The sequence below is a fragment of the Microcebus murinus genome, chromosome 2 (genome assembly GCF_040939455.1).
Source record: "Microcebus murinus isolate Inina chromosome 2, M.murinus_Inina_mat1.0, whole genome shotgun sequence".
Lineage (NCBI taxonomy): Eukaryota > Metazoa > Chordata > Mammalia > Primates > Cheirogaleidae > Microcebus > Microcebus murinus.
The window spans coordinates 59,466,042-59,484,942 of record NC_134105.1 but is presented as its reverse complement, the minus strand read 5'-3'; the positions used below and the strand labels follow the sequence as shown (position 1 = coordinate 59,484,942).

The window sequence follows — 18,901 nt, the reverse complement described above, 5'->3', positions numbered from 1 at the left end:
AGTTTGAAACAATATACTTGTTTGTGTCATCATGTACTTAAAGCAATTCTTAGATTCCGAACTCTGGGAGACATTTCTTATGACTACGTTTAAATTCCATGTCTGGAGATGGTGTAATAATATTTGAGATACAGAGTTTGGCCTTCTGTGCTTTATCTATGACTAACTGAAAAGACTCTTGGAGAAACACCGGGAGTTTTCTGAAGTGTCAAAACAGATGAAACAGAGACTTCAAAAGAAAACAGAGTGCTTTGTTGTTGTGTGTAACTTTCTTTGACTCTTGAGTTCCAGGAAAGTTGTTCATGACACTTGGGTACCGACCTTTTCTTTGAGATTTCCACTCAAAAGCAAACAGTTGATTGATTTTTGATGCCACCTTCTGGCTACTACAAAAACTTCAGCTTATAAAGGTTATGTTAAGACTACTTTGAACGTTGTCTGATGCGGCACCATTGCCAAATTAGAAAGACTGAAATGCCTCCCCCCATGAGGTTCAGATAAGGAAACAGGAGAGATTAAGAGGACAAAGCTCTTCTATTTAAGTTTTTCTATTGATACCTAATATTAGTACATATTTATGGGGTACATATGACATTTTATTACGTGTATGAAATGTGTAATGATCAAGTCAGGGTATTTAGGATATCCATCACCCAAGTAATCATCATTTGTATGTGGGGAGAACATTTCAAGTCCTCGCTTCCAACTATTTTGAAATATACACTGCATTGTTGCTAACTATAGTCACCTTACTGTGCTATCTAACATTTGAACTTATTCCCGGATAGAACGGGAGGCCATTATCTTAAGTGGAATAACAGACACAGAAAGACAAATACAGTATGTTCTCACTTACAAGTGGGAGCTAAATAATGGGTACGCATGGAAGCAGAGTGTGGAATGATGGACAGTGGAGACTGGGGGTTGGGCTTGGGAGGGGGTGGATGATGGGAGGTGCTTGGTGGGTACAGTGTGCATTGCTCCCATGATGGATGCACTGAAGGCCACCATGCAATATATTAATATCAACGTAGCAAAATTGCACTTGTACCCCATGAATATATACACATAAAAAATAAAGAGAAAAAAAGAACTTATTCCTTCTGTCTGACTGTATGTTTGTACCCACTAACTAAACTCTCTTCATCCCCCTCCCTGCTGCACACACACCCTTCCCAGCTTCTGGTGTCATTCTGCTCTCTACCTCCATGAGATCAACTTTTTTAGTTCCCACTTCTAAGTGAGAACATGCGATGTTTGTTTTTCTGTGTCTTGCTTATTTTATTTAAGATAATGACCTCCAATTCCATCCATGTTGCTGCAAACGACATGATTTCATTCTTTCTTATGTCCAAATAGTATTCCATTATGTAAATAAATCATATTTTCTTAATCCATTCATCCGCTGATGGACACTTGGGTTGGCTGTGTATCTTTGCTACTATGAATAGTGCTGCAATAAACACGAAGGTGCAGGTATTCTTTCGTACACTGATTTCTTCTCCTTGAATAAATATTCAACAGTGGGACTGCTGGATTGTATGTTAGTTCTATTTTTTTTTTTTTTTGAGCAATCTCCATGCTGTTTTCCATAGTGGTTGTATTAATTTACATTCTCACCAAGAGGGTGTAAGATTTTCCTTTTCTCTGCATCCTTGCCAGCATGTTATTTTTGTCTTTCAAATAATAGTCATCATAACTGGGGTAAGATGATATCTCATTGTGGTTTTGATTTGCATTTCTCTGATGATTAGTGATGTTGAGCATTTTTTCATATACGTGTTGGCCATTTGTATGTCTTCTTTAGAGAAATGTCTATTCATGTCCTTTGCCTACTTTTCAATGGGATTTTTGTTCTTTTTCCCTGTTAAGTTGTTTGAGTTCCTAATATATTCTGGATGTTAGTCCCTTGTCAGATGAATAGTTTGAAAATATTTTCTCCCATTCAACAGATTGTCTTTTTATTCTGTTGATTGCTTCCTTTGCTGTACAGAAGCTTTTTAGTTTAATATAGTTCCATTCGCCTATTTTTGTTTTTGTTGACTGTACTATTGATCTCTTAGCTATAAAATCTTTGCCTATATCAATGTCCTTAAGTGTTTCCCCTGTTTTCTTCTAGTAATTTTATAGTTTCAAGTCTTACATTTAAGTCTTTAAACCATCTTTAGTTGAGTTTCGTATATGATGAGAGATGAGGGTCCAGTTGCATTCTTCTGCATATGGACATTTGATTTCCCCAGCACCATTTATTGAAGAGACTGTCCTTTCCTCAGTGTATGTTCTTGGAGCCTTTGTCAAAAATAAAATATGTGTATATTTATCTCTGGGTTCTCTATTCTGTTCCATTGGTCTATGTGTCTATTTTCATACCAACACCATGGTCTTTTGTTTATTATAGAATTATAATATATTTTGAAATCAGGTAGTGCAATTCCTCCAGCTTTATTTTCTTTTTGCTCAGGATTACTTTGGCTGTTGAGGCTCCTTTATGGTTCCATACAAATTTTAGAATTGCTTTTTCTATTACTGTGAAAAACAACATTGGTGTTTTAATAGTGATTGCATTAAATCTGCAGATTGCTTTGAGTAGTATGGTCATTTTAATGATGTTAACTCTTCTAATCCATGGATGCGGGATGTCTTTCCATGTTTTTGTGTCCTCTTCAACATTTTTTTTTAAATCAGTGTTTTGTAGTTTTCCTTATGGAGAGCTTTCTACTCCTTGGTTAAATTTATTTCTAGGTATTTTATTTTATTTTTGTAGCTATTTTAAATGGGATTGCCTTCTTGATTTCCTTCTCAACGTTCATTTGGTGTGTAGAAATGCTACTGATTTTTGTGTGTTTATTTTGTGTTCTGCAACTTCACTGAGTTTATCAGTTCTGAGAGTTTTCTGGTGAAGTCTCTTGGTTTTTCTAGATATAAGAGTATGGCAGAGGGATACTTTGACTTCATTTTTTCCAATTTGGAAGCCTTTTATTTCTTTCTCTTGCCTGATTGCTCTGACTAGGACTTCCAGTACTATGTTTAATAGGAGCAGTGAAAGTGGACATCCTTTTCTTGTTCCAATTCTTACAGGAAAGTCTTTCAGCTTTTCCCCTTTCAGTATGATGTTAGCAGTGGGTTTCTCATATATGGTCTTTATTATGTTGAGGTATGTTCCTTCTATGCCTAGTTTGTTGAGAGATTTTTTTTTTATCATGAAAGGATGTTATCAAATGCTCATTCTGTATCAATTGAGATTATCATATGGATTTGTCCTTCATTCTGTTGATGTGTTCTATCATTTCTGTTGATTTGCATATCGTGAAACATCGTCACTTCCCTGGAATAAATCCCTCTTGGTCATGGTGTATTATCTTTTTGGTGTGCTGTTGGATTTAGTTTGCTAGTATTTTGTTGATGTTTTTGTGTCTATGGTCATCAGAGATATCGGCCTATAGTTTTCTTTTTTTGTGTGCCCTTATCTGGTTTTCATATCAGGATAATGTTGGCCTAGTAAAATGAGTTAGGGAGAATTTCCTCCTTTTTCATTTTCTGCAATAATTCAAGAATTGATGTTAATTCTTGTTAGTTTGGTAGAATTCAAAAGTGAAGCCATCCAGTCCTGAACTTTTCTTTTTTGGGAGAATTTTTATTATATATTCAGTCTTATTACTCTTTATTGGTCTGTTTAGGTTTTCTATTTTTTCCTGGTTCAATCTTGGTAGCCTGTATATTTCTAGGAATTTATCCATTTTCTCTAGAATTTGCAGTGTATAGTTGTTCATAATAGTCTCTGATGCTCTTTTGTATTTTTGTGATACAAGTTGTAGTGCCTCCTTATTTGTTTCTGATTTTATTTATTTGAGTCTTTCTCTTTTTTTCTTGGTTAACCTAGCTAGCAGTTTATCAATTTTGCTTATCTGTTCAAAAACCAATTTTTCATTTTTTTGATCTTTTGCAATTTTTTTAGTCTCTATTTTATTTAGTTCCTCTCTGAAATTTATTATCCCTTCCTTCCTTGGTTTATTCTTGCTTTTCGAGTTCTTTGAGGTGTACTATTAGATTGTTTATTTGATATCTTTCTACTTTTTGATGTAGGCATTTATTGCTATAAATTCCCCTCTTAGCGCTCCTTTTGCAGTATCCCATAGATATAGGTATGTTGTATTTTGATTTTCATTTGTTTCAAGAAATTTTTAAATTTTCTCCTTAATTTCTTCATTGACTCAATGGTCATTCAGGAGCGTGGTATTTAATTTCAATGTATTTGTACAGTTTTCCAAGTTCCTCTTGTTATTGATTCCTAGTTTTATTCTATTGTGGTCTGAGAAGATACTTGATATGATTTTGATTTTTGAAAATTTATTGAGACTTGATTTGTCTTCTAACATAGGGTCTATCCTGGAGAATGTTCCATGTGCTGATGAAAAGAAAGTGTATTCTGTAGCAGTTGGAGGAAATGGTCTGTGAATGTCTGTTAGTTACATTTGGTCTAAAGTGCAGTTTAAATCCAATGTTTCTTTGTTATTTTTTTGTCTAAATGATTGTCTAATGCTGAGAGTTGGGGATTGAAGTCCCCAACTATCCTTGTATTGGTGTCTATCTCTTTCTTTAGATCTAATAATATTTGCTTTGTATATCTGAGTGCTCCAGTTCTGGGCAAATATATGTTGAGAATTGTTACACTGTCTTGCTAAATTTCTTCCCTTATATAATGACCTTATTTATGTCTTTTTACTGTTTTTGACTTCAAGTGTGTTTTATCTAAGTATAGCTACTCTGCTTTGTCAAAGATCTGTTGGATATATGTGATGGTTTTATATCTGAGTTTTCTGTTCTGTTCCATTGGTCTATGTCTCTATTTTTGTGCCAATACCATGCTGTTCTGGTAGTAACCAAAGCCTTGTAGTATAGCTTGAAGTCTGGTGATGTGATGCCTCCAGATTTGTTCCTTTTGCTGAAGATTACTTTGGCTATTCAGGCTCTTTTCTGGTTCCAAACAAAGTATAGAATTATTTTTTCTAGATATGTGAAATATGATGTTGGTATTTTGATGGGGATTGCATTAAGTTTATAAATCACTTTGGGTAGTATGGACATTTTAACAGTGTTGAGTTTACCAATCCATGAACATGATATGTTTTTTGATTTGTTTGTGTCTTCTGTGATTTCTTTCCTCAGTGTTTCATAGTTCTCTTTGTAGAGATCTTTAACCTCCTTGGTTAAGTATATTACTAGATATTTTATTTCTCTGTGGTTATTGTGAATGGTATTGAGTCTTTGATTTGACTCTCAGCTTGACTGTTATTGGTATGTAGTAATGCTACTGATTTGTGTACATTGATTTTGTAACCTGAGACTTTGCTGAATTTATTTGTCCAGTGCTGTCCTTTTGCTCTGATTTTTCATCCTTTGGAGTCTGCTTCTTATTTTTGAATTTTATTTTGTTTAGATGGGGTTTACACACACACACACACACACACACACACTCATACAGGTGTGTTTGTAGCATATGTTGGGTATGAACCTTTGATTTTGTTTGTGGGTGCTTTGATGGCAAACTAGGTTTTGGATAGATGCCATGATTGCAAATATTCTTAGTGTGGTGGTTTTCTCAATTGTGAGATGTTTATATGCTATAGCAGTGGTGAGCTATGTGTGTGGGCAGATTCCCTTTCTTACTTTGATGAGAGAAGATGAATGTTTTTAAAATCCTTTCTCTTTCCCCAGCCCTGCGGTCTCCTTAGCAGTGTGAATTGTATTGGCACACTCTGTTTAATTTCTGAGATAGTAGGTGGTGCTTGTGGGAGGTAATCAATCTCACCCTGTATGATTGAGTCAGTAACTGCTGAAATGAGCTGTGCAAATTGACCTGCCTATCAGTAGGTGGCACTTGCCAGAAGGAACAGTCTACAGGGTTATCTTTGAGTCTTGTGACTGGCTCTAGTCCCTCAGGTAGAGAACTAAAATGTCCCAGCTGTTGGGTGGAGCCCTGGAACTTCCAGATGAATCCTTATTCTCTGCCACAGAGGAAGTGGGTCAGGGAGTGAGGCTGGGCAGAGCTGGGTTGGGTGAGCCTGCCCTCAGGCTTTACAATAACTGGTAAGGTAGCTGCTTCAGCAAGGGTCAAAGCTCCCAGCTTCTGGGAAATGCCATCAAGGAGGGGCTTAAGTGTTCCCACCCAATCAGACAGTCTGCTTATGGAGATGGGGCTGTTTGAGATTCACAATCTGTCTGTCTGGCTGGCTCTCAAAACTCTCCCTGGCCTGCACATCTGATCCACTAGCATGTGTCTCCATCAAATGCTGGTGGTGTGGAGCACCCACATCGAGTGTCCCAGGTCCACTATACACCCACAAGGGAAGAGATGTGGGCCCCAGCCTCTGTGGAGGCCTCAGCCTGGAGAGTGCACCTGCTGAATAGAGGCTGCCACTCACCAAATTTTTGGCTCAAACTTCTCTCCCAGTGGGAATGGGTTGGGGAGGGGCCACAGCTTTTGTCAGTCTGAGGGCCTGAATGTTCCACACCTGGTTACTATGGCTCCTGGGGCTGTGCTCTTCTTTGCCGCAGGATCAATCCAATCCAATGGGAGTTTTCCCAGACCTCCCCATTGTGTGCAGTAACCCACTCAAGTCTGGAGTGCATGGGGTCCTTCCTGCTTGTCTGTCCCTCTGGTGTGTGACTCCATGAAGAGCTGGTGGACAGGGAACTCACAAATCAGACACCACAGGTCTGTCGCAGGATGAGGCAACATTTACTGTCAGATTTCATACCAGCATGAATTGATGGGAAGCTGGATATCAGACACTGGCTTTCAAAATGCCACAATGTGAAAGGTTGTAGGCTGAGGTACCAAATCCTACCAGCTTCTTGAGCCATTTGAACTCAATGGGATACAAACATAGGATAGGTTTATTTTTTTTCTATCATATCTTTTAACAACGCTCTTTCAAATCTCCCTTTTTGCTTTGACACTTCAGACAGATTACATAGATTTCAGAGGGTTTCTATTGTTAAAAAGTTCAGTGTTTTCCAATTTAAAATTTCAGCCTCATGTCTTCTAATCCTCCAACTCAGGTTTGACTCTTCAAAGGAACGTCGAGTAGGGGAGAAGGCTTTGTCTGCCATTTCTCTTCTCTTCTCTGCCTTTCTGATTCTAACTCTTTCGTCATGTTGTGAGGATAGAAAGAGAAGAAAAGGGATGACATCTGTTTCTTTCCTGACCACTGCCCATTCTTACTAAAGAAAGAAGGACTGGGTTGCTTGTGTGAATTTCCTTTACTGTGTTACTGTGGCTAAGACGTAACTAATTAGCCATCAACACCCTCATTCCTGGCTCCTTCATGCAGTACAGGTGGAAATTTTCTGGGGGAGTCCTCACTGAATGGTTCTTTGATATGGGAGATAAGCTTTGGTGTGCTCTCTTCCAAACCCTTTTAGCTCTATCCCTGTTGATTCACCTCCACAATCTCTAACTACCAGCTGAGATACCACCAGGGAGCCTCAAGTGCATTTATTGACTTCACATCCTACCATGGCAGACTGCTTCACTGCTGGCCTCTTTCTACTCCACTGACATTTTTTAACTCTCAGGTTTCTCTCTGCTTCAGTGGGCAGAGAGGGCTGACTAGCTGGTCTGCCATGTGAGAGCCTTTCAATTAAAACAATGAGATGTTGGTCTGCCCTTCTTATAGGCACCTTCCATCTCTGTGAAAGATTCTTTTAGAGTCTCTATAATTTGGAAAGAAACAATCTACCCTCTCTTCAATGAGGAGGGAAGGGAAGGTCCTCTTAACTGATCATTGTGTCCTGCCAATTCCATTGGCTCTAATTCATCTCCATCCTCCAGCTTTTGCTTGTGTAAACAGGGGTGGGAAGGAGGTAGAAGCAATGGAAGGATCTAGCACCAATCTGTTGTGGAGGGCAACAGATTGGATCTTTACCCTTAGAGTTGGATCCTACATACTGATTTAGAGCTAATAGGAATAGTACTAGTACTCAACAGCCCACTATACATTTTATGCCATGTATGTAGTCACATTAATTAATTGGGGACTTGAAAAGGTGCTGGGAAACATTTTTATTGAATATTTAAGGCTGTGTTTCTTAAGATATGGCTTATGGACCTCCTCTAGCTGAGTCCACTGGGGAGCTTAAGGGAAGAGATGCCAATTCTTGGGCCTCACATCCAGATACTTGGGCTCTTGAGGGTTGAGAAAGAGTCAGGAGTCAGGACAAACACTTCAGGTTTTACTTATGCATATTAAAGTTAGATAACTACTTGTCTTAAGTCCCAACACCTCTGTGATGGTTTTATCTTCATTTTACTGATAAGGAAATTGAGATTCAAAAGAGAACCATGACTTGCTAAGTGACAAAGTACTATTCCACTTAAAATTAGTGATAGTGAATATCAACCTATCCCATTACTCTGCCACTGACTATAATTTTCAGTGGAGAGAAAATATCACTCAATTTATTTATCTTTCTTCAGATTACCAAAGTAATACATATTTTATATTAGGGAGGCCATAACAACACACAAAATTAACCAAATATAATCTCAACATTCAGATGTAATAATTTATTTCTGCATGTTATACCTGTTTTTATAAAATTAAAATCAAATTATATTTTAACACTCTTGAGTAACCTGCTAACTAAAATTAATGTGTTGTGAATTTCCCCATCCATTAAACACATTCTTTAACATAATTTTCAATGGCAATGTAACCTTCCACTTTAGGGATGTACCATTCTGTATTTAGTCAGAATTCTGTATTTCCCCTGTTGATGGAAAATTTGATTATTTCAACTTTTTACTACTACAAAAAGATAGTTTAAATGTTAAGAATCTTAAAATGAAGCTGGGGGATATATTGCAGCTGTCTAGAGGAAAAGAAGCCAATTTTTAGAGGTCATATATCAAAAGCGTTTAGGGTCTGATATGATATGGAACATTTTCATGGTCATTAAAAAGATTATTTTGTGTCATTTTCTTTCTTACCAGGAACAAGACTGTTTTGTTTTACTTCAACCTGCTAAGCTGTGCCAGTCCCTCTGTGATGGTAAACCTGCAGTGCCCTACCACACAGGTAAGGCAAAAGATGCCTCGCTGGTGGTGTTAGCCATTCTGAACATTCTTGGATAAAAAGTATTCAGAAATTCCATTGGAGTTCTGCGTGTGTGGTTAATTAGGAATTTATAGAGGGTGGGAGGACATAAATATGAGCTCGTGTTTGTTTATATACAATCAGAACTAAGCAGAGATTATTTAAAGAAATTATTTTAGAATCACTAAAGAACTTAAGTTATTATTTTGTTCAATCACCTATTTTTGCAAATAAATCCTGCAGCCCAGAGAAATGGAGATATTTTTCCCTAGATCAGCATTATATTAGGAAGAGTAAAGCTGGATACTGTAACTAATAAGCCCCAGTTTTTCAGTGACTTCACACAATAACACTTATTTTTTGTCCACATAACGAGTACACAGCAGGTGTTTGTGATCAGTGGGCTACTATTCTCCAGGCTCCTTCCATCTAACAGCTCTGCCATTCCTAAAGTTCTCCTTGTCCTCTGTATCCAGCTACCAGAAGGAGAGTAGGATGAATAAAGCACCCCTGCTTTTAAAAGCCTTGGATTGCAAGTCTCACACATCACATTTCTACTCATATGCCATAGACACAAACTAGTTTTATACGGTCACACCCGGATGCAAGAAGGAAGAAATACAGCAATGTAGCTGTGAGCTAAGCAGCCTTTTCTATACCATGGAACAAGTGGAACAAGAGGCACGAACCTCAGTGGACAGTTAATTTCTGTAGTCTATAGTCTATATTCTATAGTCTCTTCTATAGTCTACCCTTCTGGCCTCCAGAACATGCTGCTTCTTCCCAAAGGAGAACCCAGAGTCCCATGTAATATGGTCTCTAACTCAAAGTCTAGGATCTATGGATGATGCACAGTTCTCTTCATTAGGTCTTGACACTAAATGTACAATGGATAGCAGGGATAGGAAAATTAGAATACAAGCTCCTATTCAGAAAGGGAGGAGTGATCAATACCTAGCAGTTTCTGGTGTATGTCAATGAAGGAAAGTACTTTATTTGACCTGACTTGTGTTCTCTGAGGGGAACTCCCTTATCCATTGCATCATATAACCCTTTGTTTAGCCACCTGGAAGGAGGTTATTTTCTTTCCATTAGCCTCCAGGCTGAACCACTCCTGAGCACTGGGAAGTATGACTTCTTAAGGGCCATGTAGCTTTGAAGCTCTTCCTCCAGATGACTGTATGGCTTGATCAGTGGCCTGCTTGCAGTCTTTCTACAAATGTTACCTTCTTAGTAAGGCCTTCCTTAACTACCTATTTAAAATTCAAAGCCCACCAGACCACCACTCTATCTCTAGCCTCCTTTCTAGTCTTATTTTTTTTTACCTTTTATACCATCTTATTCATTACCATTTATTACCATTTTATAACAAACATTTTTACTTGCTTATTATGGTTATCTGTCTCCTTGTAGTAGAAGTCAAACTGCTTAAGGGCAAGAATTTTTATCTGTTTTGTTCGCTGCTATGTCCCCAGTGCTTAGAACAGGCTCAGAGTAGGTGATCAGTAAATATTTATTAAATGAAGAGACCTTTGTTCTAGAGTTCTGTTTAAGTCCATTGTTTCTTTATTTATTTTCTTTTTGGAGGATCTGTCCTGTTCTGTCAGAGGGATGTTGAAGTCCCTGGCTCTTATGGTGCTGCTGTTTATCATTTTGTTTCGATCAAGTATAATTTGTTTTATGAATCTGGGTGCACCTGAGTTAGGGACATAAATATTTAGAATTGTTATTTCTTCTTACTGAATTGTACACCTCACCATTATATAGCGAGCCTCTTTGTCTTTCATTACTTTTGTTAATTTGAAGACTAAGTTATCTGAAATCAGAACTGCCATGCCAGCTTTCTTTTGGCTTCTATTCTCATGGAATATTGTTTTCCATCTCTTCATCTTGAGTCTGAATGCATCCTTCTGGGTTAGATGTGTTTCCTAAAGACAGAAGATACTTGGCTTGAGTGTATTTACACATTTGGCTAGTCTCTTCAGTGGGCAGTTCAAGCCATTCACATTTATTGAAAGAATTGATAACTGGGGCAGATTTCGGTTTGTTCTATTGAGTTGAACTTTGTTGCTTGATTTTCTCTCTTGAACCATTGTGGCATCTGGCTTTTGGATGATTTTGCACTGGCGAGTATTTATTGTGCTACTCTGTGTATAATGTTCTTCTTAGTACTTCCTGAAGGGCAGATCTTGTCTTGACACATTCCCTCAGTTTTGCTTGTCTGAGAAGGTCTTAATTCTATGCTTGGTAGGGAACCAGAGAAGATCCTGTAAAATAAAAACAATCTTAAGCAAAAACAACAAATTGGGAGGTATCAATTTACCAGACTTCAAGCTGTATATACTACAAGCCCATAGTAACTAACGCAGCATAGTATGGGCACAAGAACAGAGACACAGACCAATGCACCAGAACTGAGTACTCAGATATAAAACCACCTTCATATAGCCACCTAGTCTTTGACAATGAAGACAAAAACATATCCTGAGGAAAAGAATCCTTATTCAATAAACAATGCTGGGAAAATTGGATAACCACATGTAGAAGACTGAAACAGGATCTGCACCTCTCACCTCTGACAAAAATCAACTCACAGTGGATAACAGACTTTAAACCTAAATCAGGAAACTATAGGAATTCTAGAAGAAAATGTTGTAAAAACTTTTATAGACATTGGCCTAGGCAAATTTTTATGAAGAAGACTCCTAAAGCAATCACAGCAGCAAAAAAAAAAAAAATGAATAAATGGGACCTAATCAAATTAAGAAGCTTCTACACAGCCAAGGAAACTCACAAGAGCAAACAGACACCTGCAGAATGGGAAAAAATATTTGCATCCTACACATCCTGTAAAGGGCTGATAACTAGAATCTATTTAGAACCCAGGAAAATCAGCAAGAAAAAAACAAACAACCCCATTAAAAGGTGGACAAAGGACATAGAAACTTTTTCAAAGAAGACAGACTAATGGCCAAAATGAAAAAATGTTCAATATCTCTAATAATCAGGGAAATGCAAATCAAAACCACAATGAGGGCTGGGCGCAGTGGCTCACACTTGTAATCCTAGCACTCTGGGAGGCCGAGGCGGGTGGATTGCTCAAGGTCAGGAGTTCAAAACCAGCCTGAGCAAGAGCGAGACCCCGTCTCTACTATAAATAGAAAGAAATTAATTGGCCAACTAAAAATATATATACAAGAAAATTGGCCGGGCATGGTGGCACATGCCTGTAGTCCCAGCTACTCGGGAGGCTGAGGCAGTAGGATCGCTTGAGCCCAGGAGTTTGAGGTTGCTGTGAGCTAGGCTGAAGCCACGGCACTCACTCTAGCCTGGGCAACAAAGTGAGACTCTGTCTCAAAAAAAACAAAAACAAAAAAACAAAAAAACCACAACGAGATATCACTTAAATCCAGTGAGAATGGCTTTTATCAAAAAGTTTCAAAACAATAAATGTTGGTGTGGATGCAGAGAGATAGGAACACTCATACACTGCTGGTGGGACTGGAAACATAGTACAATTTGCAGTACAACCTCTGTGGAAAGCAATATGGAGATACCCCAAAGAGCTACAAGTAGAACTGCCATTTTATCCAGCAGTCCCATTACTGGGCATCTACCCAAAGGAAAAAAAAGACATTCTATAAAAAGGACATCTGCACTTGAATGTTTATAACAGCACAATTCACAATTGTAAAGATATGGAAACAACCCAAGTGCCTATCAATACATGAATGGATTAATAAAATGTGGTATATGTATACCATGGAGTTCTACTCATTGACAAAAAACAATGGTGATAAAGTACCTCTTGTATTATTCTGGATGGAGCTGGAGCCCATTATACTAAGTGAAGTATCACAAGAATGAGAAAACAAGCACCACATGCACTCACGATCAAATTGGTATTAACTGATCAACACTTAAGTGCATATATAGTAGTAACATTCATCCGGTGTTGGGCAGGTGGGAGGGGGGAGGAGTGGATAATATACACACCTAATTGGTGCAGTGCGCACCGTCTGGGGGATGGGCATGCTTGAAGCTCTGACTCAGGCGGGACAAAGGCAATATATGTAACCTAAATATTTGTATGCCCATAATATACTGAAAAAAATAAAATAAACTTTAATATATGCATAAAAAATGAATAAACAAATGAATGCTTGAATGAAGGAATATCTTCCTATTCCAAGTTCAAGACTTTTTCTATGATACTACATAAATTCATCATTCCTATGATAAAGCAAAAAAAACTTACACATTATGCTTTTTTGTTGTTTCATAAATGATTTGCTAGATTGTCCTTTCTTCATAGCAAATGTAGTATTGTAACCTTCAGTGTAACTCACTCTCCCAGCCACCAAATTCTAATTTGTAAGAGAGTATTAAAAACTATCTGAATTAATGATATAAAAGGAATAACACAGAACTTCATTCAAAATGTCCTGTATGGTGTGCAGAGAATCAGAACTGAGTCAGAATATATTTTAGCTTCCAATAATGTAGACTGCATTTAGTCTGCCAGGCAATGATGTTATCTCCTGATCTGAACCATATTTTTATGCATTATGTTTTTGTTAACTGCCAGCATGGTCCAGACATGTGTCACAAGCATTTAAAGGACAGATTGTGATCAATTAGGATACCCAACCTCAATGTGACCTTCATTTTGGCTAATTATATGTTGATTGCTACTAATCAGTACCCTATTTGAAGTGAACAAATTGGTCTGATAGAGGGAGAAAGTAAAGAGCAGTTGCTATATTGTTCTTTAACAGCTCATTTGTGTCTGGAATGAAATTCAATGTGATTCTTTTTAATGAACCACTTTTTACCATTTTAATTACTTTCTTTTATGTGTTGCATACACAGCACTTTTATATGTGTAGTATGCATTGTTTGTGTGTGTGTTTATAAATGCAGAAATCATCATGGTCCTAACTCAGTAGTTCCTACTATCTTTTAAAACCTGTGAAAGCATTAGTGATTTCAGTATTCACTTTTATAAGTCCACTTAAATGTATGCAATAGAGGAAGTAGTTAAGTTGTCTTTTAACCTCATATGATGAGTAAATTGTCAAAGTCTAAATGTCTGTAAAGTATCTCCTAATAATGTTCATGGTTTATTCAGCTTGGCTTCAATCAGAGTGAAATGTTGACATCTGCATCAATAAATAACCTTAAGCTTCTTCCAAAATAAATGTATGTGTGTTGGGTGCTGTGAATGTCCCTACATAGTTCTTCAGCTTTTTTAGAAAGATACCTGTGAGACCTCCAATATTTCCTCTAGAGGTGTGTGTGTGTGTGTGTGTGTGATTGTGTGTGTGTATGTGATTGATTGTGTGTGTGACTGTGTGTATGTGATTGCATGTATTTATGCATATGTGTGGATAAGAGACAGAAAATACATATGGAGGTGTGAATGTGAAGTTGGGTTGTTTTACCTTGTCAAAACTTCTAGAAAGCATTAGACTGCTGCTGCTACAAGACAATATTAACTTTGAGATTTGAGACATCCATTATCTATTCTCCTGCTCACTTAGCTGTGGGGCTGACACCAAATGCCCTAGTGTGCAGCAGGAACATGACCCATAAGGTAGAAAACAGATGTCAGCTAAGCAGCAGTGTTTTTACCTAACTGCCTGTAGAGGTCAAGCTCCAGGGCGGGCTGGTGAGAACAATTTCCAAAGTGCAATAGGGAGATGAAGCAAGTTAGGACTGAGAAAGATTTCACTAGGAGGAACTGAAGGTGATAGAGAGATTTGCAAGGGTTGACTGCAGCTCACATGGATTAATCTGACCTTTCTTTATTTTTTAAAATAAACAAAAGCAAAACCAATAGAGTACATCTTTCCCCAATTCTACTTTCTCTCTGTAGAGTTACTAATTGGATGTCAGTTATTTTTGTGGTGGCTCCATGAACTAGCACAGCGATCCGGTTTGGCACTGATAGGCCCCCAAAGTTCACTAATGTAAAATAATTACATAGATGACGTCTCTGCCCACATCTAGATAGTGTTGGTAAGAGACTATAATAATGATTGACTGTGGTAAATAGTTCTCATTTTGTTCATTTCTTGTGGTGATAAAACCTCAATTATGTTTTGTGAATTGTTACTGAGAATTCACTGGCACTCATAATTATTAGTTGCAGTTGTCAATATACAGAGCATTTAAATCACCATTTTAATCATATGTGGGAAAGGAAGCAGGAGTCTAACCCTGAATATGTATAAACTACACAGGCAAAATTAAACTTGAATTATATTCTTATCTACTAATTCAGAAAATCATAAAGTAGTTTATTAAAAGTCAATAATTGTCCTGTGGTAGTGGTCACAGAAGTCTATACATGTGATAAAATTGCATAGAACTACACACATACACAGGCACACACACACACAGGCACACACAAATGAGTGAATGTAAAACTGATGAAATCTGAGTAAGGTGAGTAGATTGAAACTGTCTTAGTCCTTTTAGTGTTGCTATAAAAGATTACCTGAAGCTGGGTAATTTATAAAGAAAAGAGGTTTATTTGGCTCACAGTTCTACAGGGTGTTCTGCTTCTGGTGAAGGCTTCAAGCTGCCTCTACCCATGGAGGAAAGTGAAGCGGAGCTGCCACTTATAGTGGTCACAAGTCAAGAAAGGAAGCAAGGGTGGGGGCAGTGCCAGGCTCTTTTTAACAAGCAGCTTTCTTGGCAACTAATACAGTGAGGACTCACTCATTACCAGGAGGATGGCACTCAGCCAGTCATGAGGGATGTGCTTCCATGACCCAACAGGTCCCATTGGGCCCCACCTCCAACACTGGGGATCAAATTTCAACATGAGGTTTGGGGGGACAAATATCCAAACTATGGCAGTAACAAGATCAATTTCCTGGTTATGATATTGTGTTATAGGTATACAAATTATTATCATTGAGGGAAACTGAGTGAAAGGTATGTGGAATCTCTATTATTTCTCATAACTACATGTAGATCTGCAATTATTTCAAAATCAAAAGTTAAAAATAAATCTATCACTGTACAGCATCTTGTTTTAACACAACAACAACATCAAAGAGCAAAGAGTAGAGATTGGTAACTAGTACATGAAATTTCAATTTTTTCAATAAGACTAGAAAACTGATTTAGGTTTCTTAGATGGAAAACAGTGCTTTTGCTCTTTATTGTGGTGGATAATTTAGAATTCTGATCTTATAGATACTTACTTTGGTTTGTTCAAGTCAATTCAATTCCCATCACTGTGTTCCTGCACAGATCTGTGTCTCCAAGTGCCCAGACAAATTTATAACCTATCTGGAAATGCAATTTTTGTACAAAAAAGACAAAAGCTACTGGGAAGACTACCGTCAGTTCTGCAAGACTAATGCTAAACCTGTGAAGGTATGTGTGTTTAAACTTAAAATTAGAGAAGAATTTAACTTTTATTTCAATCTCAATTGTAACATAAACATTTGTTAAGGGACAAACTCCCAAATCTTCCATGAAATGATTACTAAAGGTACCATTCCATTAAAACACAAATTCACATGTATATTCACAAAACATACACATCATTTATAGCATATATTTTGTAGACTTGGGGTGTTTTGAAAGACTATTACTTATGGTAAGTTAAGCTTCAACTATTCCCTGACACCAACAAATTCTCTACTTCATACATTTTTTGCTCTTAAAAGCTAGGAGTTAATGTAATTTGCAGCTACCATTTCATTAATGTGGTGATGAAGCCCCATAGTGCCGTTTGCTAAGAACACATTTAAAAAACCCTAACTCCTACCTAGGTTTGAGATTTGTAAGGGAATTCTAAATTATTGTCATGTTAAATAATATTAATGATTTCTATATTAGAGAAGATACTATTTTTTCCAGGAAAAAAAATGAAAGATTGGAGACTCAGGGTGTGGCTAAGACAAAGTCACACACTTTCAAAGGTGTGACTTGATTTCAGAGGGTCTGGTTTGGTTATTGTTGATTTGATTGAATTATAGTTAGGACATTTAAGAGTGTCAAGCAAAAATGCACATGTGATAATCTTATAATGACTATCATTAGGGGAAGTAATTTGGAATAATGAGATTATTATGGAGTTAAAGTTGTAAAGCACAACATTTTCGTATTGAGCATAAAGGTAGTCCACACCCTTTGAGATGTTAACATTCTCTTCCTTCCGTTTCAGTCTATCCCACAGCTTTTATTGGATGATGATTGTCCAACAGCAGTTTTCCCAAGCAAACCTTGTAAGTGGTAAACATTTTACCTTAGAAACAAAAAACTTACTGAGAAGTTATTTTAACTAAGTTGCTTTATTTCACTGTTGATAGAACTGGGGCCAAGCATGGCTCTCTGACTGGCCCTAGGTCCCAGCATTGATCAGGAGGAAAGTCAAAGGTGAAGCCCATCTCCTGGCTCCAGCCAGGGAGGGTTCCCCAGGAGCTCTGTGAGCCTTGGGATTTTGCTGCATAAATACACAATAATCACAAATTTGAAAACTGAGTTTTAAAAGCTCAGTCAGATTGATTATTTGGTGTTATAGGAGCAGACAAGCATACACGCAGACACACTCATATGTACCCATTCCCAAATTTAGCCAAAAATTTTGTTCAGAAATTGCCTGGGGAATAGGAGTTGGACATATGCTTGTTTTTATAACTTGAAATTTGAAATGTTTATTTATTTTCTGAATAAATCAATGTTTTATTTCTTTAAAATTATAAACATTACTTAAGGTGATAATCTGTTTAGAAAAAATGAAATAATCACTCATTTTCATTTATGGTTATAATTCTAACTACAGAGAAAAAACTTTACATAAAAATATCTGTCACGATGTTTATTTAAAGTAGCTGCCTGCCAATAAAAAGAAAAGAGAAAGGAAACACTCTAATATGCAAGAGCAAGAGAATACTTAAATAAATTATAATATATTCATTAAATTAAATATTTTAGAATTATTAAATAGAAACATTAGAATAACATGCACATGTGTATACTATAATATTAAATAAAATGCAAACTCTTACAAGCCTTATAATGGCAAGCATGAATAAATTAAAATAAATCAAAGAAACACCTATTCAAAGAAAAGGATTGGAAAGAAATGTACCTAAGTGTTAAGTGGTTGTTTTGGGGGGTGGCAAAACTGTAGGTAGTTTCTCTTCTTTCTTCTGTTTATCCATTTTTCCACAGTGTATGCATTTCTTTTAAAATGGAAGAGAGGCAATAGTCATCAGTTTGAGTAGAAAGTCAAAAACAACTGCAGTTGCTAACACCAAACACATGTCTTAAATATTCTCATCACTCTTCTCTGGATCATAAAGGACCCTGAAGCAAAGATGTAGGTCCCACAAGCAACAGCATTTACAGGAAGCCCTCGATAATAAGTGCCTGTAGCCAAAACCAGTGTTGCAAATCTTTATGCAAAAATGTAAAAATAAATCATTAGTCACCAAAGATATAATAGGTATAAGACATAGTCCCTGCCCTTACAAGTACAGTTTGGTTAAATCATACAATAAAATGTACATTGAGGATACAAAAATGAATAAGGTGAAGTTCCTTACAGTCCAGTGAAGGAGAAATTAAAGTAAACCTTGCAATCAACTTGTGTTCCTCCTAGTAGGAAATTAAATATTGTACTCAATGGAATAGTATGCAGCTAATAAAATTCACTCCTTAAGGAGTTTATAAAAAGGAATAAATAATATTAAAAGAAAGTCACAAGGGAAAACACTACATGTGCTGTATGAAAAAAAAAAAAAAAGGAAGAAAGACTGGAAAGAAATTCACCAAAA

At 37.0% G+C, this 18,901-nt stretch overlaps 1 protein-coding gene across 3 annotated transcripts in view; it reads left to right on the top strand.

Annotated features, from left to right (window-relative positions):
- Window positions 1-18,901, top strand: part of SLC44A5 (solute carrier family 44 member 5) — a 322,073-nt gene that overhangs the window by 268,983 nt on the left and 34,189 nt on the right. For all 3 annotated transcript variants that reach the window (XM_012787740.3, XM_012787716.3, XM_075999403.1), the window contains 3 exons: window positions 8,996-9,080; window positions 16,365-16,490; window positions 17,287-17,347. In XM_012787740.3, coding sequence (XP_012643194.2) covers window positions 8,996-9,080; window positions 16,365-16,490; window positions 17,287-17,347 — 272 coding nt within the window. The remainder of the gene's footprint in view (window positions 1-8,995; window positions 9,081-16,364; window positions 16,491-17,286; window positions 17,348-18,901) is intronic.